Below are 24,346 nucleotides of genomic sequence, written 5' to 3' on the forward strand. Positions count from 1 at the left end.
TTTTGCATGGAAATTTGGCGTTTTATATTGTAGGCCTGTAATTCTTATGCCGCGTACACACGAGCGGACTGTATGGCGTACTTAGTTCGTCATACAATCCGACGGACAGTCCGTCGTACTTTCCACTGAACGGACTTGACCACACACGGATACCCAAACAGTCGGTCGAAAGCTTGCGCGATGACGTGTACAGCACGTACGACGGGACTAGAAATAGGAAGTCCAATACACAGCAAAGCACCCTTCCGCCGTGTAAATCCTTTCTGGGCATGCGCCATTCTTAGTCCGTCGAACTAGCATGCTGACGACCGTATTGTCCACTGAAACCAAAGTATGACGGACAGAATTTCGAAAAAAACGAAATACTTAGTACTCCGGACTGCACGCTGAAAAAGTCAGCTGAGGCCCACACACGAGCGGATTGTCCGCTGAAATGTGTTTCGACGGACTAAGTACGCCATACAATCCGCCCGTGTGTACGCGGCATTAGGAATAACTCACTTAAATCTGTTCAAACCAGAGTCTAGTAGACATCTCGGGTATGATAAAGTTTGAAACACAAAATCATAAATTATAATATAATAACTATAAATAATAACAAATAATAATAATACTTTTTATTCAATAGATTTTAGTAAATAATATAATCAAAAAAACTGAATTTTTTTTTGGCCAAACAAGGGTGCAATATTAGTAGTCATATTGCTTCAGTAAACGTCCCGGGTATGGAAAAATTTAAAGCATGGTACAGCACAACGTCCGCGTCACAGTCAGGACAGTAGAACCTGGTTTCTTTTCTGATTTTCCTTCCAGTGTCGTCACGCTTAAAGCAGCAAACCACACACATCCTTGTGGGTGCTGACTTCTTTTCCGTTGGTGGAATGTGGTTCATAAAGTGACAACCAGTCAGGCATTCCGGGTTCACAATGCCAGCAGCACGACGTCCAGATCTATTTACAGTCGTTGGTGTTTGGTGCTTGAGAAATATAAGTTCGGCAACTTTCCAAACAAAGTCCACATGAACCACAGGATTATCACTCTATTTCTCCTGCCTTGAGCTTTTTATTGCCAAAGGTTGGTGGCATGTCACGCCGAGTAGCTCTAACGGTCCCATATGCATCCGTCTTGTGCTGTAGAAGGAACTCTTATGAAGCGTACACACGTCTGGACTTTCTGGCAGACTAGGTCCGACGGTCTTCCCAATGGACTTTTGGCGGAGTTCCGATGGACTTTCCGAATGGACTTGGCCACACAGGAACGGACTAAGTCCGTTCGAAAGTCCGTTAGTTTTGAACGCAAAGACGTAAACGGGACTAAACAAGGAAGTTCAATAGCCAGTAGCCAATAGCTTCCCTTGTGTCATATTTGGTCCGTTGGACTAGCACACAGACGAACGGTTTACCTGATTTTTAGTCCGCCAGAAATGAGTCCGTCAGATAGACTTGAAACGTGTTCTATTTCTAGGTCCATCTGATTTATTTATTTTTTTCGAAAAACGATCGGACTAGCCCACACAAAATTGGATTGTCTGACGGACTGATCCGGTCGGACCTAGTCTGCCGTAATGTCCAGTCGTGTGTACGCGGCAATAGAGTTCTGGAGAAGTGTAAAATTATCTGTGGTTACACAGTAGCCCGGATTCAACAATGGCTCAATCAAAATAAGAACTGAAGCGATTGCCATTCCATAATTACTGAATCTTTCATTGAATTTGGTTCCTTTTCTGGTGTAAAGGACCGAATTCGATATGAATTCCATATGTAACCAGTGCTGGATTCACAGAGCATGAATGATTTTATGCCAAATCATGCTCTCTTAGACGCAATATACTGTATGCAGCTGAGTCTTCCTTTGTAGGCCATTATACTTTCGTCTATACTGATCTCTATCTTGTACATAGGTCTGCTGGAAATTTTTCTGAATAATTTGATATACCTCCCAAATCTTTTTCAGTTTTGGTGCTGGATGAAAAGTCTCATCAAATTCTTTATTTTGAAAGTGCAAATATTTAATTATCAGAGAAAATTTGTACTCCGACATGACGGTGCCAAAAAAAAGGAGTGGCTAGTAATTTGTTGGTTGTCCAATACCACTTCTGCAGGGGTTTCCCCACCACTCCCTGAAGAATTATGAGGCCCAGAAACTTCCAGATGTCCTTTTTAGTCACTGGTTCCCACTTTCTGCTCCTTGCAAACCTCTTCTGTTACCGATTTGTCTCTGTAACAATTTTTTCTATAACCTCATTGGTCAAAAAGAGATGGAGGTATGTCAAGGGGTTGTCATCTTCAACCTCCACTTTGATACCGGTGCTCCAGTAAACGGGAATCTTGGGGGCTCTGTGTGCTCCGTACCGCAGTCAATCGAGCACCAAGTCTGCACATCACTGGGCACAGTCGCAGGATCATCGCTGAAATCGCTTTCCGTGCCTGATGGTGACCTTCCCCACAAATCGCTACCACTCAATTCTGCAACCGATTCTGTATCGCTGTCACTGTTTTCCAGCAGGTTATATGCTGCTTTTGAGGTAGAGGCACGCTTTTTTGATGCCATGGTCGCTCTGCAGTTTCCAGACAGAAAGTGCAGTAAAACTGCAGGCAAGGGCACTGGATAAAGCACTGGGGGGCAAACTAAGGTCAATTTTATTTAGTAATGTAATCCAATAGGATTACAATGTATCAGTGTTTTATACTGTTTGAATTTGCCGCCGGTTCCACTCCCCTGCGTTGCAACGCTCGCAGGGAATGAAAGCCAGGGCACACAGTGCATCGGGTGGAAGATCCAGCCGCAGAACACAGCAGGAGTATATCGTGGGATCACGGGGACAGAGTAAGTAACCTCCTCCAGGATCCAGTGATGTGATCCTGAACGTGGCTTGGGGTTACCGCTAATGGTACTGAAATCCCACCCCTAGCCACACTTTGGAATACCGCCAGGGGGGTTAGTAAAGTATTCTGTATTTAACTGCTTAACCACTTGCCGACCAGCGCACGACGATGTACGTCGACAGAATGGCACGGGCAGGCAAATGTGCATACATGTACGTCCCTTTAAATTTGCCGCCCTGCCATCAGGAGCGCGCTGCCGGCGGCGCGCTCCCGCGCTGGTCGGGACCCCCTTGAGTCAGGTCGCGGGACCCGCGGACTCGATCGCCGCAGGCATCCCCGCGATCGTCTCACGGAGCGCCCGAATGGAAAAGTGCCGTTGTAAACAACATTTCTCCATTCTGCCTAGCAACTAGTGATGCTGATCTCTGCTCCATGTGATTGGAGCAGAGATCAGTGTTCACTAAATGAAAGCCCATCCCCCCCACAGTTAGTAACACACCCCTAGGAACACTTAACCCCTACACTGCCACCCACTGGTTAACCCCTTCACTGCCAGTGTCATTTACACAGGAATCACTGCATTTATATAGCAGTGATTACTGTATGTGTCAAAAATGTCCGATGGGTCCCCCACAATGTCGCAGTCACAATAAAAATCGCTGATCGCCGCCATTACTAGTAAAAAAAAAAAAAATAATAAAAAATTATTAATAAAAATGCTATAAAACTATCCCTATTTTGTAAACGCTATAACTTTTGCGCAAACCAATCAATAATCGCTTATTGCAATTTTTTTACCAAAAATATGTAGAAGAATACGTATCGGCCTAAACTGAGGGAAAAAAATGTTTTTTTTTTTTTTTTTTGGCAAAAGTAGTCTTATTTATTTACAAATGCGCATAGCCAGGTCCAAATAAAATCACTGTTAGGAAACTCAGATTAACAAAATGCAATGATTTATTGGGATTTATCTGAAGGAAACATTAACTCTCGAACAAATCAAACTTTTGACAATCCAGCATTCTCCGATGGTGATCTTGGTGTGCTCAATGGCTCTCTCCTTTTTTTCCTACAACCCTCGTTCATATTTGTTGCCTGTACTGGGGTCCCAATAAAAGTAAAGTATGTGATTCTGGTTGTCTCCTCATCACCCTGATTGGACTGGACAAATAGCGTTACACTATTTACATTCTGAAACTTGACATAGCGTAGCTGTATAATGCTCTCCTCTTTTATGTCATCTGCTGTCAATTCTACAGCTTGAGTAGGTTCACTTCTCATTGCTTCATCAAAATCCATGGATCGTGGGAGGTTTATGAAAATTTTTACATACTTTGGACCCTGACCATTATCAGGTCCCTGAAGCTTCATAGAATATAATTTAACCGGCTGGTTGAACGCTACAGTGATCAGGAGCTGTTCATCGCAGTCCGATTCAAGGTACGTGGTGTCTTTCCTTAAGCAGTTTTCAAACTCATTGTCATCACTTTCATTAAGACATTCACAGCCAGCTTTGCTTACGAATGGCATTAAATCCATATATCCTTTGGGAATATCCGTGTCTTCATTGTTCCCGGGATCATTCTCCAAGTGCTGTTTAATTTTTTCTTCTAAACCAGCAGCATCTGCACCTTGGTACTGATCAATTTTTACTTTATTTCGGAAAAATAAAAACGTGGGGGTTGCCGATATATTGTTGGCGGCGGCTGTTGCTTGGCACTGATGTACGTCCACTTCCAGAAAGACGGCTTGTGGATACTTATTACTAAGTGATGTGAATGCTGGCGATATCCTCACACATGGAGCACACCCCCTCATGGTAAACTTGACCACACTCAGCCTGGACCCAGCGGCGCTGAGCTCGGGTTGGAACTCTCCGTCTCCTCCGATGACTTTCACTCCCACCATGTTGCCGGTCTCCGCACTCCTCTTGTTTCTGCCCTGTTTTTTTATATATTCTTGGGGGATATTTATTATAACAAAAAGTAAAAAATAATGTGTTTTTTTCAAAATTGTCGCTCTATTTTTGTTTATAGCACAAAAAATAAAAACTGCAGGGGTGATCAAATACCACCAAAAGAAAGCTCTATTTGTGGGAAAAAAAGGACGTCAATTTTGTTTGGGAGCCACGTCGCACGACCGCTCAATTGTCAGTTAAAGCGACGCAGTGCCGAATCGCAAAAAGTGGTCTGGTCTTTGACCAGCAAATTGGTCCGGTCTGAAAGTGGTTAAGGACTGACCCACGTACATTTACTGAAGCAGGGCGGCCATTTAGCGTGAAATCATGTACCTGTACGTGAATCTCATCTTCAGCTCTCGGGTGCACATGTGCGGTGCTGGAGCCCCCAGCACCCGCTGTGATTAGACACAGTGGGAGCCAATCAGTGATCATTCGTAGAGATGTAGAATGGCGGTCTGCCTATGTAAACAAGGCAGGCCGCTGTTCTGTCAGAAAGAAAAATGGAGATCTCATGGACATGGATATCTGTTTTTCTTTAGTGAATGCACTCCCTTTGATCACCCCTGATGTTAACCCCTTCCCTGTCAGTGTCATTTATACAGTGTCAGTGCATTTTTTTTTTAGCACTGATCACTGTATCGGCGTCACTGGTCCCCAAAAAGTGTCACTTAGGCCGCGTACACACGGGCGGATTGTCTGCCCAACTTAGTCCGCTGAACCGTGTTTCAGCAGACAATCCGCTCGTGTGTGGGCTTCAGCGGACTTTTTCAGCGGACAGTCTGACAGACTAAGTCTTTCGGAATTTCCGTAATTTTGTCCGTCCAAACTTGGTTTTGTCCGTCCAAACTTGGTTTCAGCGGACAGTCCGCTCGTGTGTAGGCAAGTTGGACGGACTAAGTATGGCGCATGCTCAGAAAGGATTTACACGGCCGAAGGTTGCATTGCAGTGTATTGGACGTCGTATTTCTAGTCCCGTCGTACGTGCTGTATACGTCATCGCGCAAGCTTTCAGCGGACTGTCTGTTCATCGTGTGTGGTCAAGTCCGTTCATTCAAAAGTTGAACGGACTGTCTGTCGGATTGTCTGACGAACTTAGTTGGGCAGACAATCCGCCCGTGTGTACGCGGCCTTAGTGTCAGATTTTTCTGCCGCAATGTCGCAGTCCCGCTAAAAATCACTGATCGCCACCATTACTAGTAAAAAATTAAAAAAAAAAAAAAGTCCCTAAATATATCCCATAGTTTGTACACACAATAACTTTTGCACAAACCAATCGATATACAGTACGCTTATTGGGATTTTTTTTACCAAAAAGATGTAGTAGAATACATAATAGCCTAAATTTATGAAGAAATTCCATTTTTTTTTTTTTTTTAATTATTGAAAATGTTTTAGAGCAGAAAGTAAATAATAAATATATATATATATATATATATATATATATTCAAAATTGACTGTCTTTTTTTGTTTATAGCACAAAAAATAAAAACCGCAGAGGTGATCAAATACCACCAAAAGAAAGCTCTATTTGTGGGGACAAAAGGACATTCATATTTTTTGGGTGCAGTGTTACATGACTGCGCAATTGTCAGTTAAAATAAAATAAGTGCCATATTGCAAAAAAATTGCCTAGTCAGGAAGGAGGTAAATCCTTTCCGGGGCTGAAGTGGTTAAATTGGAACTTAACTGGAGCACCACAAACCGAAAACACTATTTCAATCATTTTAATTTTCATAGCAAATTCACTTCTCCCTCCATTTCTTCATGCTATATTTTACTAAGAAGTCACTTTGAAAAACACCCCCTAGCATTTCTAGTTGCAGCCATCTTGAGTAAGGGCACATGATTTAAGTAGCATTTGCTTCCTGGAATCCGTCTTCCCTCCTGGGATGTATGACATCATGTTGGCCTAGGCTAGAAATCAGGAAGCAAATGAAGAAATGTTAAATAATTTAAATATAGTAAAATTTCCTATCTATTCACTAATACTATCAGCATAACATTTAAAAAATAGTTTATGAGAGTTTCTTTACTAGTTCTGTAAATCCATGAATAGAATACACTTATTAAACTTTATAATGTGTTAGTTATTATTTTTCTTTTTTTTTACCAGTACATGCAGAAGAAGAACCCACTTTACAGTGAGATGAAAGAGGAGACAGTGTGGGCAATGGAAAGGTTCAACAGCTATGTCAATGAGAATTTTGCTACACCTAAGTCTTTGCCTCAAGATTGGGTTCTCAACGTTTTCACGGTGAGGAATCATCATGGTAGCCATGTGCATAATGTTTTTTTGCCAAAACAATTGATAAATTGGTGAAGTAATCCATGGTTTATATAATTATTTGTACATTCATTAACCCCTTCCCTCCTCCCAGCCCTTTATAAATTCTAAATGCCGGGAGGCAGGTTTCATGTGACCTCTGTGATTGGCTGTCACTTCCGTCACATGATTGGAAAGGTCCTGATCGCAAATTGGCAGTGTGAGATTTCCGGTTCCTGTGGGTAACTGTGCTTGGAGCGCGTATGACCGCAGGGGCGGACTGACAACTCATGGGGACCCCCGGCAATAAAGATTATGGAGCCCCCAGGCAATCAGAGATTATGGGGCCACACAGTATACAATCACACAGTATACACATACATGTACACACAGTATACACAGACATGTTTCTATTGGCTGAGAAGGTACTGGAGAGGTGGGGCAGCTATAATCTCAGGATTTGTAGACTAAAAGGAAGTCAGCAAGGGACATTTCAGAGACAGATGTAAAAAAAATCACACAGATTTTTACATACTGTCCCTGGTTTTACTGAGGCTGGCAACCCTGATGGGAGCCCCTAGTGGCCCGGGGCCCTCGGGCAGTGCCCGAGTGGCCAAATGGTCAGTCCGCCCCTGGTATGATGCATGCTCTCAGCACCAAATTGTTTACATTTAAACTGCATCTTTGTGTTAAAGCCCACCCGCTGAGAGACCGCATATATGCAAATGCCCAGCAGGAACAGGTTCAAGTGCAACTACTCTTTGGTGGGAAAAAAGATTGCAAAAAATAAATAATATAGTAAAATAGCATATGCTATTGCTACACAAGTCATATTGTAACTGAATATTATAACAAAAATTATCTTTTGTTTTAAATTTGTGTTGCTGTAATTTTCTGTAAAATCCAATGCAATATGGCCACCTGGATTTATACACAGATGTAGCTTTAGAATTCCTTATCCAGCCAAATGATTGGTTTCCAGCATCGGCATCAGTGTAGAGGAGGGACAGCCGACAACAGATGCCCCATTGTAGGCCTATGGGTGGTGTTATTGCCCAGGCTCGGCAGACGTTGTCGGCTTCTCTCCTATACACTGAAGTCAGTGCTGGGATCTGTGGTATACACACCTTTTCTTCTACATTGTAGAAATAACAGTCTTAGAACAGGTTGGCAGTACGTAAAACCCACAAAGGGGAGAAAAAGGGACTTTTTGATGCCCCCCCGAAAAAATATAAAATCACATAATTAATGAAACAACATTAAAAATAGACCCCATAGAGCCTAGGGGAACATTATACAAAATATTGAAGAACCATAAAAACATATACAGTGGTGTGAAAAAGTGTTTGCCCCCTTCCTCATTTCCTGTTCCTTTGCATGTTTGTCACACTTAAGTGTTTCGGAACATCAAACCAATTTAAACAATAGTCAAGGACAACACAAGTAAACACAAATGCAATTTGTAAATGAAGGTGTTTATTATTAAAGGTGAAAAAAAATCCAAACCATCATGGCCCTGTGTGAAAAAGTGATTGCCCCCTAAACCTAATAACTGGTTGGGCCACCCTTAGCAGCAACAACTGCAACCAAGCGTTTGCGATAACGTGCAATGAGGCTTTTACAGCGTCCTGGAGGAATTTTGGCCCACTCATCTTTGCAGAATTGTCCTAATTCAGTTACATTAGAGGGTTTTCGAGGATGAACGGCCTTTTTAAGGTCATACCACGACATCTCAATAGGATTCAGGTCAGGACTTTGGCTAGGCCACTCCAAAGTCTTCATTTTGTTTTTCTTCAGCCATTCGGTGGTGGACTTGCTGGTGTGTTTAGGATCATTGTCCTGCTGCAGAACCCAAGTTCGTTTCAGCTTGAGTACACGAACAGATGGTCGGACATTCTCCTTCAGGATCTCTTGGTAGACAGCAGAATTCATAGTTCCTTTTATCACGGCAAGTCTTCCAGGTCCTGAAGCAGCAAAACAGCCCCAGACCATCACACTACCACCACCATATTTTACTGTTGGTATAATGTTCTTTTTATGAAATGCAGTGTTCCTTCTACGCCAGATATACTTGGACACACACCTTCCAAAGAGTTCCACTTTTGTCTCATCGGTCCACAGAATGTTGTCCCAAAAGTCTTGGGGATCATCAAGATGTGTTGTGGAGAAATTGAGACGAGCTTTGATGTTCTTTTTGCTCAGCAGTGGTTTTCTCCTTGGAACTCTGCCATGCAGGCCATTTTTGCCCAGTCTTTTCCTGATGGTGGAGGCATGAAAGCTGACCTTAACTGAGGCAAGTGAGGCCTGCAGTTCCTTGGACGTTGTTGTGGGGTCTTTTGTGACCTCTTGGATGAGTCGTCGCTGCGCTCTTGGGGTAATTTTGGGCGGCCGGCCACTCCTGGGAAGGTTCACCACTGTTCCATGTCTTCGCCATTTGTGGATAATGGCTCTCCCTGTGGTTCGCTGGATTCCCAAAGCTTTGGAAATGGCTTTATAACCCTTTCCAGACTGATAGATCTCAATTACTTTCTTTCCCAATTGTTCCTGAATTTCTTTGGGTCTCGGCATGATGTGTAGCTTTTAAGGATCTTCTGGTGGACCTTACTGTGTCAAGCAGCTCCTATTTAAGTGATGCCTTGATTGTGAACAGGTGTGGCAATAATCAGGCCTGGGTGTGGCTAGAGAAATTGAACTCAGGTGTGGACAACCACAGTTATAGTATGTTTTAACAAGGGGGGCAATCACTTTTTCACACAGGGCCATGATGGTTTGGATTTTTTTTCACCTTTAATAATAAACACCTTCATTTACAAATTGCATTTTGTGTTTACTTGTGTTGTCCTTGACTATTGTTTAAATTGGTTTGATGTTCCGAAACACTTAAGTGTGACAAACATGCAAAGGAACAGGAAATGAGGAAGGGGGCAAACACTTTTTCACACCACTGTATAACATATCACTTCATCATTGGATGGCAGTAGACAGTAAAGTGCAACGGGATGATCCTAATTGCATAGGTCCAGAACCCCAACATGTTTCGACCTATTGCATCTTCCTCAGGGGGTTGGCAGCCAATAGCATATCACAAGGATCTTTAGGATACATATATACAGTGCCTTGCGAAAGTATTCGGCCCCATTGAACTTTTCAACCTTTTGCCACATTTCAGGCTTCAAACATAAAGATATAAAATTTAAATTTTTTGTGAAGAATCACCAACAAGTGGGACACAATTGTGAAGTGGAACGAAATCTATTGGATTTTTGAAACTTTTTTAACTACTAAAAAAATGAAAAGTGGGGCGTGCAAAATTATTCGGTCCCCTTGCGTTAATACTTTGTAGCGCCACCTTTTGCTGCGATTACAGCTGCAAGTCACTTGGGGTATGTCTCTATCAGTTTTGCACAACGAGAGACTGAAATTCTTGCACATTCTTCCTTGCAAAACAGCTCGAGCTCAGTGAGGTTGGATGGAGAGCGTTTGTGAACAGCAGTTTTCAGCTCTTTCCACAGATTCTCGATTGGATTCAGGTCTGGACTTTGACTTGGCGATTCTAACACCTGGATACGTTTATTTGTGAACCAATCCTTTGTAGATTTTGCTGTATGTTTGGGATCATTGTCTTGTTGGAAGATAAATCTCCGTCCCAGTTTCAGGTCTTTTGCAGACTCCAACAGGTTTTCATCCAGAATGGTCCTGTATTTGGCTGCATCCATCTTCCCCTCAATTTTAACCATCTTCCCTGTCCCTGCTGAAGAAAAGCAGGCCCAAACCATGATGCTGCCACCACCATGTTTGACAGTGGGGATGGTGTGTTGAGGGTGATGAGCTGTGTTGCTTTTACGCCAAACATATCGTTTTGCATTGTGGGCAAAAAGTTAGATTTTGGTTTCATCTGACCAGAGCACCTTCTTCCACATGTTTGGTGTGTCTCCCAGGTGGCTTGTGGCAAACTTTAGACGAGACTTTTTATGGATATCTTTGAGAAATGGCTTTCTTCTTGCCACTCTTCCATAAAGGCCAGATTTGTGCAGTGTACGACTGATTGTTGTCCTATGGACAGACTCTCCCACCTCAGCTGTAGTTCTCTGCAGTTCATCCATCATGGATCATGGGCGAGTGATCATGGGCCTCTTGGCTGCATCTCTGATCAGTCTTCTCCTTGTCTGAGCTGAAAGTTTAGAGGAACGGCCAGGTCTTGGTAGATTTGCAGTGGTCTGATACTCCTTCCATTTCAAAATGATCGCTTGCACAGTGTTTCTTGGGATGTTTAAAGCTTGGGAAATCTTTTTGTATCCAAATCTGGCTTTAAACTTCTCCACAACAGTATTACGGACCTGCCTGGTGTGTTCCTTGGTCTTCATGATGCTCTTTGCTCTTTTAACAGAACCCTGAGACTATCACAGAGCAGGTGCATTTATACAGAACTTGATTACACACAGGTGGATTCTATTTATCACCATCAGTCATTTAGGACAACATTGGATCATTCAGAGATCCTCGCTGAACTTCTGGAGTGAGTTTGCTGCACTGAAAGTAAAGGGGCCGAATAATTTTGCACGCACCACTTTTCAGTTTTTTATTTGATAAAAAAGTTTAAAATATCCAATAGATTTCGTTCCACTTCACAATTGTGTCCCACTTGTTGGTGATTCTTCACAAAAAATTTAAATTTTATATCTTTATGTTTGAAGCCTGAAATGTGGCAAAAGGTTGAAATGTTCAAGGGGGCCGAATACTTTCGCAAGGCACTGTAGGTACATATACAAAAGAAAAATGAAGCAAACAATTCAAATTATTCTATATCCAAAATACATTATTTAGAGATAAAAAAAATATTAAAATACACTTAGGCCGCGTACACACGCGCGGACTGTTCGCCCAACTTTGTCCGTCCAACAGTTTCGGCAAACAGTCCGTTCAAACTTAGCATGGACGGACATGGCCACACACGACGGACGAACAGTTTGCTGAAACCGTGCGCGATGACGTGAACGGCACGTACGACGGGACGAAAAATACGACGTCCTATACACTGCATTATAGCTTTCGGCGTGAAAATCCTTTCTGAGCATGCGCGCAACTTTGTTTGACGAACAAGCCTACACACGAGCGGGCTGTTCGCTGAAACAAGGTTTCAGCGGACAGTTTTTCGGAAATTCCGAAAAACCTTGTCCGTCCAACTGTCCGCTGAAACTGTCCGCTGAAAGCCCACACACGAGCGGACTGTCCGCCCAAACACTGTTCAGCGGACAAAGTTGGGCGAACAGTCCGCCCGTGTGTACGCGGCCTTACATAATCAAAATAACAAAAATAAAGAAAGATCAATCCCATGGAGCCAAACTCGTCAATGGAAGTCTGGCAATGCGAAAATAATGATAGCCTATTTTTAGATAACCACAAATAACCCTTGTGCTGCACTGCCAATGAACAACGGAAAAATCCCAAATGGAAGCAGTATAAATGAAAAGCTTGGCCTGATCATGTGTCTACAAGAGGCCAACCATGGAGGTGCACCTAGGACACCAACTTCCATCATTATCCTCCATTGGTAAAACACAGCCAAAGCTGATTAAAGCAGCCACTATAATAAGTTTCTTATGCCAAAAAAGCTGATCTATTCCTCTCAACTCAAAAGGTAGTTAACCACTTAAGGACCGCCGCATGCCAATGTACGTCGTCAGAATGGCATGTACAGGCACAAGCACGTACATGTACATGCTTGCCTTCCAGCGGGTGGGGGGTCCGATCAGGCCCCCTCCCGCTGGATGCGGCGGTCCGTTTCGCTGCAGCAGCGATCCGGTATGAGGGGATGGCCGTTGGTTTCTGGCCACCCCCTCTCGATCGCTCCTGGCGAATGAGAAGCTTCCTCCCACTGTGTATAGTAAACACAGGCAGGGAGGAAGTGATGTCATTCTCCTCGGGGCGGTCTTTTTGACCGGACTATGAGGAGAAGTGAAAGTAAGTGTGCACCAACACTACACTAACATGTAGGCATACATAGGTACACAAACCCCCCCCCCCCCCCGATCGCCCCCCCTCCCCCCCAGTCACAGTGTCACTGATTGCAGTGATCATTTATTTACTGATCACTGAATTCAGTGTCAGTTGTGACAGTAAAAACTGTCAGGGCAGTTACTGTTAGGTCCAGGGTAGCCCCCTACCACCCCCCAATAAAGGAGAGTAAAAGTATTCTCGCGCCTACCAATGTGTCCTAAAACTAGTGGGGTTGCAGCAAAACACCGGCAGGGGTATACACCCTCCCCAGATTAAGTGATAGTGATTAAGAAATGGTGTTGCGCTCCGACTACTTAGATCTAATTAAATTAACATGTACTCAAGTGACAACCAAAACAGAAATAAACTAAAATGTGAAACTGCATGTTTAAATAAGCTCAGACAATGTGCATAAATATTAAAGTGCAATAAACCAGGTCACATTGTGCGCTTGACAAAAAACTTGATATGAAAAATCCTCTATAGATGACAGTGAGATGATATTAAGTATATATCCAAATATATAAATGATATGAAAATAAAAAAAAAAAAAAAAAAAAAAAAAAAAAAAAAAAAAAACACAACTGAGTGTCGTTATAAAAGTGCAAAACAGATCAAAGAATACACAAAATACTAATAATCCATGTGTAGTGTATCACGTGTCTGAACAAAATACTAATAGTCCATAAGCAGTGAAATGTGTGTTTGAGCAAAAATTCCAAAAACAAAAATAAGGTGAACTATAGTTATATGGAGAGCATATCCATTTAGTGATAAAATGCGTCCATTTGATGATCAACAAGGCAGTATCCTGCGTGCTCCAAAAGCAGGGGGTGGATTCCACCAGTGCTCCTATGCGTATAATATCCTCACACTAGGTGCAGTAATTACCTTACCTTACTGCTGTAAGGTAAACAGCATTTCCAAAGTGACGCTTGTTGTCCAATGTAGGTTCAGTAGGTGATGTAATCCTGGACTCTCATTCACCATGGGCACGTTGTAACATGCAGAGAAAGCAAGGGGAACACTCCAATAGTGAAGTACGTATTCACAATTTATTGGGTATAAAACGAAGGTAAGGTACTCACATTTAAAACAATAATAAAAGCACAACTTAAACGAACGCGTGTCACGTTCGCGCTTCCGGACGTCACTTCCGGTGTCCTTACTGGCCAATTGTGTTCCTACGCGTATCGTCAAATGACTTCATCAGGGAATAACAACTGGGGTAAGGGCGGACGTATGAATAGTGTCAGTAATTAGCAGCCATTTTTGTGAAGTCCATTGTGGCCCCATCTACGGCCATTTTCTCGTGGGCTAATATATATAGAGTAATGGTCAACGGACGTGACAGTGGCAGGAAATGTGCAAGCCTCACTTGCGATCATTTTGTGGGGGTATTTTTTATTGTAGATGATCATTAACTGTTATAGCCCGCTGGGAAATACCCAGGAAACATTATTCTTATTGGCGCAGCCCCAAAGGTAATAACAGAGCAACCCTTCTCATTAGCGCACCTGCGCAATAACGTTCGTTTCTAAAATGACATCTAGCATAAAACAACAAGAAAGAAAAGTATGGGCAATACTGGACGAATATATTAAAATTGAAAGTGATTAAATAAAATCAAAATAAAAGCTACACTAGTAAAACCATAGTCATAAAATTATTATGTGTAAGAGATATCGATAATTATATAAAATCTTAAGGTGTGTGGTATAGCATGGCCAATAATTGGGAATCAGCTATTGGCGATATAAATTATCAACAGGTCCATCTAAAAAGCAGTGATGTCTAGGAGGGAGACAGTGATCTAAAACACACTTACGACTATTTACTAGATCACTACCAGTGTATAGACTGAGTGGTATGGGAAAGAATTAAAAGTTATAGCTAAAATTGTGTGTATATGAGATCAACAATATATTGGACTAGGATGTAAGAATTCCATGATAACGGCCATCATAGATGGTCCTAACGGGAGTCATAATCGATCTCCAAGAGTAACACTAAAAACATAGACTAATTAAAAAAAGGGGAATAGAATATATATAAAAATAGAATAGGATAAGATAGAATATGTAAAAATATCAGAATCACTCTGATATGAGCGTTATAGTTTAGTATGAGCGGTAGTCATAATCGATCTCCAAGAGTGACACTAAAAACAGAGACTGAGTAAAAAAAGGGGAATAGAATATATATAAAAATAGAATAGGATAAGATAGAATATGTAAAAATATCAGAATCACTCTGATATGAGCGTTATAGTTTAGTATGAGCGGTAGTCATAATCGATCTCCAAGAGTGACACTAAAAACAGAGACTGAGTAAAAAAAGGGGAATAGAATATATATAAAAATAGAATAGGATAAGATAGAATATGTCAAAATATCAGAATCACTCTCAATTTAGGAGAGGACACCGGAAAGGAGATCCAAAATTCACATAATAGTAATTTTAAAACATCCTAACAAAAGAAGCTTATAAATAATGTAGTCAAAAATCACTAATAAAACAATTAAGGTCAAAATCAATATTGAGTCCCTGGGGCGCAAAAGTGTCTAAAGTGAAAATCCATCTAGACTCTGCCTGACTTAGTGTTCTGACCTTATGGCTCCCTCTCCAATGTCTTTTGTAGGGTTCGATACCCCAAAACATAAGCTGGGTAGGGTCCTTGTTATGGTGTATGCAAAAGTGCCTGGAAACGCTGTGCTTGTCGAAGCCATTAATGATGTTTTTAACATGCTCTTTTATTCGTACCCTTAAAGGTCTTTTGGTGCGGCCTACGTATTGCAAGCCACAACTGCATTGCAACACGTACACCGCTCCCTCGGTATTACAGCATACGAAATCTTTTATTTCGTACGTGTTCCCAGTGCTTGTAGACGTAAAATTAAATTTCTTTTCAGCTGGGCGTTTTGTTTTTAAGCATGCAAAGCACCTTTTACATGGGAAGAACCCTTTACCAGTGAAGAAAGTCAGGCCTGTGGTCAAGTCAAGAACGTCCCCGACCCCCCACCCACAGGCCTGACTTTCTTCACTGGTAAAGGGTTCTTCCCATGTAAAAGGTGCTTTGCATGCTTAAAAACAAAACGCCCAGCTGAAAAGAAATTTAATTTTACGTCTACAAGCACTGGGAACACGTACGAAATAAAAGATTTCGTATGCTGTAATACCGAGGGAGCGGTGTACGTGTTGCAATGCAGTTGTGGCTTGCAATACGTAGGCCGCACCAAAAGACCTTTAAGGGTACGAATAAAAGAGCATGTTAAAAACATCATTAATGGCTTCGACAAGCACAGCGTTTCCAGGCACTTTTGCATACACCATAACAAGGACCCTACCCAGCTTATGTTTTGGGGTATCGAACCCTACAAAAGACATTGGAGAGGGAGCCATAAGGTCAGAACACTAAGTCAGGCAGAGTCTAGATGGATTTTCACTTTAGACACTTTTGCGCCCCAGGGACTCAATATTGATTTTGACCTTAATTGTTTTATTAGTGATTTTTGACTACATTATTTATAAGCTTCTTTTGTTAGGATGTTTTAAAATTACTATTATGTGAATTTTGGATCTCCTTTCCGGTGTCCTCTCCTAAATTGAGAGTGATTCTGATATTTTGACATATTCTATCTTATCCTATTCTATTTTTATATATATTCTATTCCCCTTTTTTTACTCAGTCTCTGTTTTTAGTGTCACTCTTGGAGATCGATTATGACTACCGCTCATACTAAACTATAACGCTCATATCAGAGTGATTCTGATATTTTTACATATTCTATCTTATCCTATTCTATTTTTATATATATTCTATTCCCCTTTTTTTACTCAGTCTCTGTTTTTAGTGTCACTCTTGGAGATCGATTATGACTACCGCTCATACTAAACTATAACGCTCATATCAGAGTGATTCTGATATTTTTACATATTCTATCTTATCCTATTCTATTTTTATATATATTCTATTCCCCTTTTTTTAATTAGTCTATGTTTTTAGTGTTACTCTTGGAGATCGATTATGACTCCCGTTAGGACCATCTATGATGGCCGTTATCATGGAATTCTTACATCCTAGTCCAATATATTGTTGATCTCATATACACACAATTTTAGCTATAACTTTTAATTCTTTCCCATACCACTCAGTCTATACACTGGTAGTGATCTAGTAAATAGTCGTAAGTGTGTTTTAGATCACTGTCTCCCTCCTAGACATCACTGCTTTTTAGATGGACCTGTTGATAATTTATATCGCCAATAGCTGATTCCCAATTATTGGCCATGCTATACCACACACCTTAAGATTTTATATAATTATCGATATCTCTTACACATAATAATTTTATGACTATGGTTTTACTAGTGTAGCTTTTATTTTGATTTTATTTAATCACTTTCAATTTTAATATATTCGTCCAGTATTGCCCATACTTTTCTTTCTTGTTGTTTTATGCTAGATGTCATTTTAGAAACGAACGTTATTGCGCAGGTGCGCTAATGAGAAGGGTTGCTCTGTTATTACCTTTGGGGCTGCGCCAATAAGAATAATGTTTCCTGGGTATTTCCCAGCGGGCTATAACAGTTAATGATCATCTACAATAAAAAATACCCCCACAAAATGATCGCAAGTGAGGCTTGCACATTTCCTGCCACTGTCACGTCCGTTGACCATTACTCTATATATATTAGCCCACGAGAAAATGGCCGTAGATGGGGCCACAATGGACTTCACAAAAATGGCTGCTAATTACTGACACTATTCATACGTCCGCCCTTACCCCAGTTGTTATTCCCTGATGAAGTCATTTGACGATACGCGTAGGAACACAATTGGCCAGTAAGGACACCGGAAGTGACGTCCGGAAGCGCGAACGTGACACGCGTTCGTTTAAGTTGTGCTTTTATTATTGTTTTAAATGTGAGTACCTTACCTTCGTTTTATACCCAATAAATTGTGAATACGTACTTCACTATTGGAGTGTTCCCCTTGCTTTCTCTGCATGTTACAACGTGCCCATGGTGAATGAGAGTCCAGGATTACATCACCTACTGAACCTACATTGGACAACAAGCGTCACTTTGGAAATGCTGTTTACCTTACAGCAGTAAGGTAAGGTAATTACTGCACCTAGTGTGAGGATATTATACGCATAGGAGCACTGGTGGAATCCACCCCCTGCTTTTGGAGCACGCAGGATACTGCCTTGTTGATCATCAAATGGACGCATTTTATCACTAAATGGATATGCTCTCCATATAACTATAGTTCACCTTATTTTTGTTTTTGGAATTTTTGCTCAAACACACATTTCACTGCTTATGGACTATTAGTATTTTGTTCAGACACGTGATACACTACACATGGATTATTAGTATTTTGTGTATTCTTTGATCTGTTTTGCACTTTTATAACGACACTCAGTTGTGTTTTTTTTTTTTTTTTTTTTTTTTTTTTTTTTTTTTTTTTTTTTTTTTTTTTTATTTTCATATCATTTATATATTTGGATATATACTTAATATCATCTCACTGTCATCTATAGAGGATTTTTCATATCAAGTTTTTTGTCAAGCGCACAATGTGACCTGGTTTATTGCACTTTAATATTTATGCACATTGTCTGAGCTTATTTAAACATGCAGTTTCACATTTTAGTTTATTTCTGTTTTGGTTGTCACTTGAGTACATGTTAATTTAATTAGATCTAAGTAGTCGGAGCGCAACACCATTTCTTAATCACCCCCCAATAAAGGTTTAACCCCCTGATTTCCCCTAGAGTTAACCCTTTCACCCCCTTTTGCCAGTGTCACTAAGCGATCGTTTTTCTGATCGCTGCATTAGTGTCGCTAGGTAGCTAGTTATGTTTTTAGGTTCACCGCCAGGTTTTTATAGCGCTAGGTACCCCAATATACTACCCAATAATGATTTTAACCCCCTGATTGCCCCTAGTTAACCCTTTCACCCACTTTTGCCAGTGTCACTAAGTGATCATTTTTCTGATCGCTGCATTAGTGTCGCTAGTGCTGCTAGCTAGCTAGTTATTTTTTTAGGTTCACTGCCAGGTTTTTATAGCGCTAGGTACCCCCATATACTACTCAATAACGGTTTTAACCCCCTGATTGCCCCTAGTTAACCCTTTCACCAGCGTTCACAGTATAAGTGTCACTGGTGACGCTGGTTAGCCAGTTAGTTATTTAGGTTCCCCGTCAGGTTTTTATATAGCGCCAGGGATGCCCCATATATTATCTAATAAAAATTTGAACCCCCTGATTGCCCCTAGTTAACCCTTTCACCAGTGATCACCGTATAAGTGTTACGGGTGACTCTGGTTAGTTTGCTTTTTATAGCATCAGGGCACCCACCATTTATTACAATATGTTCATCATCGTTGTGTCGATTCTGGGTGTACTGCTGCTATTTATTTTTACCATGTGATATATTATTATTTTTTTTATTTTTTTCCAAAAGAAGTTTATTGAAACAATTGACATAACAATACAAATATAACATCGAACAAAAGCCCATAAGGCACAATATGACATATTGTTCTGTCATAGAATCCGCTACAGAGTACCTCACACTTCAATATTCCAAGTTAGCATTTATGATAAAAGTAAAAAAAAAAAGAAAGGTCTCTGTATATACGGAGCCAAAAGAAAAATTGCTGATAACCCCCTTTAACCAGTGCACCCTGATACATTCGTTTGTCGGGGGAGAGTTTTTAAGTGTCTAGAAAGATAGAGGGAGAGGATGAGGGATAAGGAATAAAAAGGGGGGGGAGGGGGAAAAGTGATCCGAGAAACAAGGCAGCAGAACATAGAAAGAGGGGGGTACAGGGGACGCGTAACAAGAACCTTGGGCTGATAGCACCTTATATGTAGGCTGAATTGGATGTGGAAGTAAAAATATAACAGTACATTCATCTATGCATCAATATACCAATTTACATAGCAATAAACCAGATTACCTAGCTTTTGTTGTGTCACATGGTACCGGATTACAGTGAACCAAGCAAATATTGGCACCCACCATTTATTACCCAATAAAGGTTTAACCCCCTGATCACCCGGCGAGTGATATCAATTAGGTTTTAGGGTCAGGGTCTGCGTCGCCCCAGGCAGCGCTAGGTTAGTGCCAGTACCGCTAACACCCACGCGCAAAGCATACACCTCCCGTAGTGGTATAGAGTCTGAACAGATCAATATCTGATCTGATCAGATCTATACTAGCGTCCCCAGCAGTTTAGGGTTCCAAAAAAATGCATTGTTAGCAGAATCAGCCCAGATACCTGCTAGCACCTGCGTTTTGCCCCTCCGCCCAGCCCACCCAAGTGCAGTATCGATCGATCACTGTCACTTACAAAACACTAAACACATAACTGCAGCGATCACAGAGTCAGGCCTGATCCCTGCGATCGCTAACAGTTTTTTTTGGTAGCGTTTTATATTTAAATCCGGAAGGCAGTGCTTGGTTTTCGGGGTCCTGTATGTGGCTAGGCTCCCAAAAAGTCCCCCACATGTGGTATCCTCGTACTCGGGAGAAGCAGCAGAATTTATTTTGGGGTGTAATTTGACTTATGCCCATAGCATGTGTGAGCAATATATCATTTAGTGACAACTTTGTGCAAAAAAAAAAAAAAAAATTTTTAAATTCCTGCAACTTGTGGCAAAATATAAAATATTTCATGGACTCAACATGCCTCTCAGTAAATAGCTTGGGGTGTCTACTTTCCAAAATGGGGTCATTTGGGGGGGTTTTGTGCTATTTTGGCATTTTATGGCCTTCGAAACTGTGATAGGTAGTGAGGAGTGAAATCAAAAATTTGCACCCTTAGAAATTCTGAAGGCAGTGATTGGTTTTCGGGGTGCCGTACGCGGCTAGACTCCCAAAAAGTCCCACATATGTGGTATACCCGTACTCAGGAGAAGCAGCAGAATATATTTTGGGGTGCAATTCCACATATAACTATGGCATGTGTGAGCAATATATCATTTAGTGACAACTTTTTGTAAACTTTTTTTTTTTTGTGTCATTATTCAATCACTTGGGACAAAAAAAAATATTCAATGGGCTCAACATGCCTCTCCACAACTTCCTTGGGGTGTCTACTTTCCAAAATGGGGTCATTTGGGGGGGGGGTTTGTACTGCCCTGCCATTTTAGCACCTCAAGAAATGAGATAGGCAGTCGTAAATTAAAAGCTGTGTAAATTCCAGAAAATGTACTCTAGGTTGTAGACGCTATAACTTTTGCGCAAACCAATAAATATATGCTTATTGACATTTTTTTTACTATAGACATGTGGCTGAATAAATTTTGCCCTAAATGTATGACTAAAATTGAGTTTATTCGATTTTTCTTATAACAAAAAGTAGAAAATATCTTTTTTTCTCAACATTTTCGGTCTTTTTCCATTTATATCACAAAAAATAAAAATCGCAGAGGCAATCAAATACCATCAAAAGAAAGGTCTATTTGTGGGAAGAAAAGGACGCAAATTTCGTTTGGGTACAACATTGCATGACCGTGCAATTACCAGTTAAAGCAGTGCAGTGCCAAATTGTAAAAAGACCTCTGGTCCTTAGGGTGAAAATTGGTCCGGGGCTGAAGTGGTTAAAGTGTTACTAAACCCAGGACCCTGCATTCACTATATCTGATCTCCCACAGTACACAGAACATGGAAATGCAATTATTTTAATAAATGTAAACTGCTAAATACCTTTTCTCATCAGCAGTATATAGAAGTCTTGTGACTTCTATCAGTGTCCGGCTGAGCACTGGTTAAAGCTTGTAGGAGGAGTTTGCATTCTCCTCTGACTGTCCTATGAGGTTACATAACTCCTGACCCTCTATCTGGACAGTGTTGATTGGCCCTGTGCCGATCACATGCACCCTCCCAAGAAAAAAAAATAAAACTCTAGCAATACACACCAAACTGAGCATGTGCAGAATGCCCCCAAGGCTCTGTTCTATCAGCAGATGAACTGGGGACAGTAAAGGAAGGGGAGGATCAGAGAAGATAGGATCAAACAGCCTTTTTACACAATGTGCAGGATTAATCCCTTAGGTTCCACAGTGAGTGTAACAAGAATGCTTTACTGCATATACAGACTGGTTTTACTGTTGTGGGTTTAGTAACACATTAAGCACTCAGAAAAAAGTGATACAAATTTTTTCCATCGACTAGTAAGATTTTAATAAAAATATAAAAACAATAAAAGACCACCACTAAGTATAACTACACTCTCAAGCATCAAGATGTAGCGGATGGGTAAACTCTCACACAGTCGGACATTCCGACCACAAAATCTATCGTATTTTTCCGACAGATTTTGTCCGAAACTTGTGTTGCATACACACGGTCGCAAAAAGTTGTCGGAAAATCCGATCGTTCTGAACGAGGTGACGTATAAAACGTACCTCGGGACTATAAACGGGCCAATAGCTTTCGTCTCTTAGTTTATTCTGAGTATGCGTGGCATTTTGTCCGTAAGAATTGTCTACAAACGATCAGAATTTATGCAATCAGATTTTGTTGTCCGAAAATTTTACATCCTGCTCTCAAATTTTGTGTGTCGGTAAATCCGACTGAAAAAGTCAGATGGAGCCCACACACGGTTGGATTTTCCGCCAACATGATCCGATCTGACTTTTTCTATCTGAATTTCTGACCGTGTGTACAGTGCATTAGCCAAATAACCATCAGTCAGGGGGAATAGATAATTTCTTAAAGCGGGAGTCCACCGGGACTCCGCGTTTTTTTTTTTTTTTTAAAAGCCAGCAGCTACAAATACTGCAGCTGCTGACTTTTAAAATAGTGACACTTACCTGTCCAGCGCGCCCGCGATGTCGGCACCCGAAGCCGATCTCTAGATCGTCTGTAAGGTGCTGCCGCCGCCATCTTGGGTATAGGAATCAGGAAATGGAGCCTTTCGGCTTCATTTCCCGGTTCCCTACTGCGCATGCGCGAATCGCGCTGCGCAATAAGGACGGTCCCCGCTGCCTCTGGGATCTGTGTGTTTCCCAGCAGGCAGCGGGGCACTTGCGGAAAGGGGCGGGCACTTGCGGAAAGGGGCGTAAGGTACGCCCCTTTCCGCAGAGAGCTATCCCGGAAGTGGGTGCAGAATACCTGTACTGTACAGGTATCTGCACCCCCCTCCCCCCTGAAAGGTGCCAATTGTGGCGCCGGAGGGGGGGAGGGTTCCGATGAGCGGAGGTCCACTTTAGGGTGGACCTCCGCTTTAAGCCCTATAAGTTAGACATGAACATCAAGGTTTATTCTGCCTCCACCATGGCTTAGTTTAAAATATTTTTGTTAATAAATCAGTATCTAATGTAATCAGTATCTCAATTTAGACTCAAATCAGGACCTACTAAAAGAATGGCGCTACTAAGTCCAACAAAACTGAATGTATAGTGTTTATACTTTTAATATAGATATTTAAAATTGTACTAGGCATTTGTTCTGTAACTGAACTCAACCTAGATATGTTTGGCCAAGGTAAGTATGGTAACTACACTTTTTAGAGCCCTTCCACGCCGGCGGTAAAGCGCAGCTCCTAATGCGCTGCAAAGAAGCTGCTGGCAGGACTTTTTCAGGGGTCAGCAGGTTTGCTGTATTTCTTTTTTTACATTTATTGTATAACTTCTCATAGTAGTCATATCTGACAGTATATGAATGAAAAGCAGTCTGGTGTGCATGCCTGTAAATGTTTGCCTGCTATGTCATTGTCTTCCTGTCTTTGACAGAAAAGGATGCAGCAGATAATGATACACTGTTTCCTGAGCGTAAAATCAAAGCTGGAGTGTCGACGGGGCTTTTTTGACCTCATTGGTTGTGACTTCCTGATTGATGATGATTTTAAGGTATTATGTTAATGTAAATTAAATCCTAAGATATATTTTCTATCATCATGTAGATCAATTGAAGTATTCTAAATGCACAGAAATTTGAGACATTGGGGGTTATTTACGAAAGCAAATCCACTTTGCACTACAAGTGCAAACTACAAGTGCAAAGTGCACAGGAAATTGCACTTAAAGTGCACTTGGAAGTGCAGTCCCTGTAAATCTGAGTGGTAGATCTGAAATGAGGGGAAGCTCTACTGATTTTATCATCCAATCATATGCAAGCTAAAATGCTGTTTTTAATTTTCCTTGCATGTCCCCCTCAGATCTACAGCAACTGCACTTCCAAGCGCACTTTCAGTGTTCTTTTAAGTGCTCTTGCAGTGCAAAGTGGATTTTCCTTTAGTAAATACTCCCCATAGTCTAGACTAAACAATAGCCAGAACT

General features: G+C 41.3%; 1 protein-coding gene and 1 pseudogene across 2 annotated transcripts in view; one reads left to right on the forward strand and one right to left on the reverse strand.

The window, feature by feature from the left end:
• Positions 1-24,346, forward strand: part of TTLL10 (tubulin tyrosine ligase like 10) — a 204,995-nt gene that overhangs the window by 174,718 nt on the left and 5,931 nt on the right. For both annotated transcript variants that reach the window (XM_077458109.1, XM_077458110.1), the window contains exons 9-10: positions 6,899-7,039; positions 23,801-23,917. In XM_077458109.1, the coding sequence (XP_077314235.1) occupies positions 6,899-7,039; positions 23,801-23,917 (258 nt within the window). The remainder of the gene's footprint in view (positions 1-6,898; positions 7,040-23,800; positions 23,918-24,346) is intronic.
• On the reverse strand, positions 3,765-4,761 carry LOC143934459 (thioredoxin-like protein 1 pseudogene; annotated as a pseudogene).

Source organism: Lithobates pipiens, unplaced genomic scaffold (assembly GCF_037356315.1).
Source record: "Lithobates pipiens isolate NorthernLeopardFrog02 unplaced genomic scaffold, aLitPip1_a1.2 Scaffold_27, whole genome shotgun sequence".
NCBI lineage: Eukaryota > Metazoa > Chordata > Amphibia > Anura > Ranidae > Lithobates > Lithobates pipiens.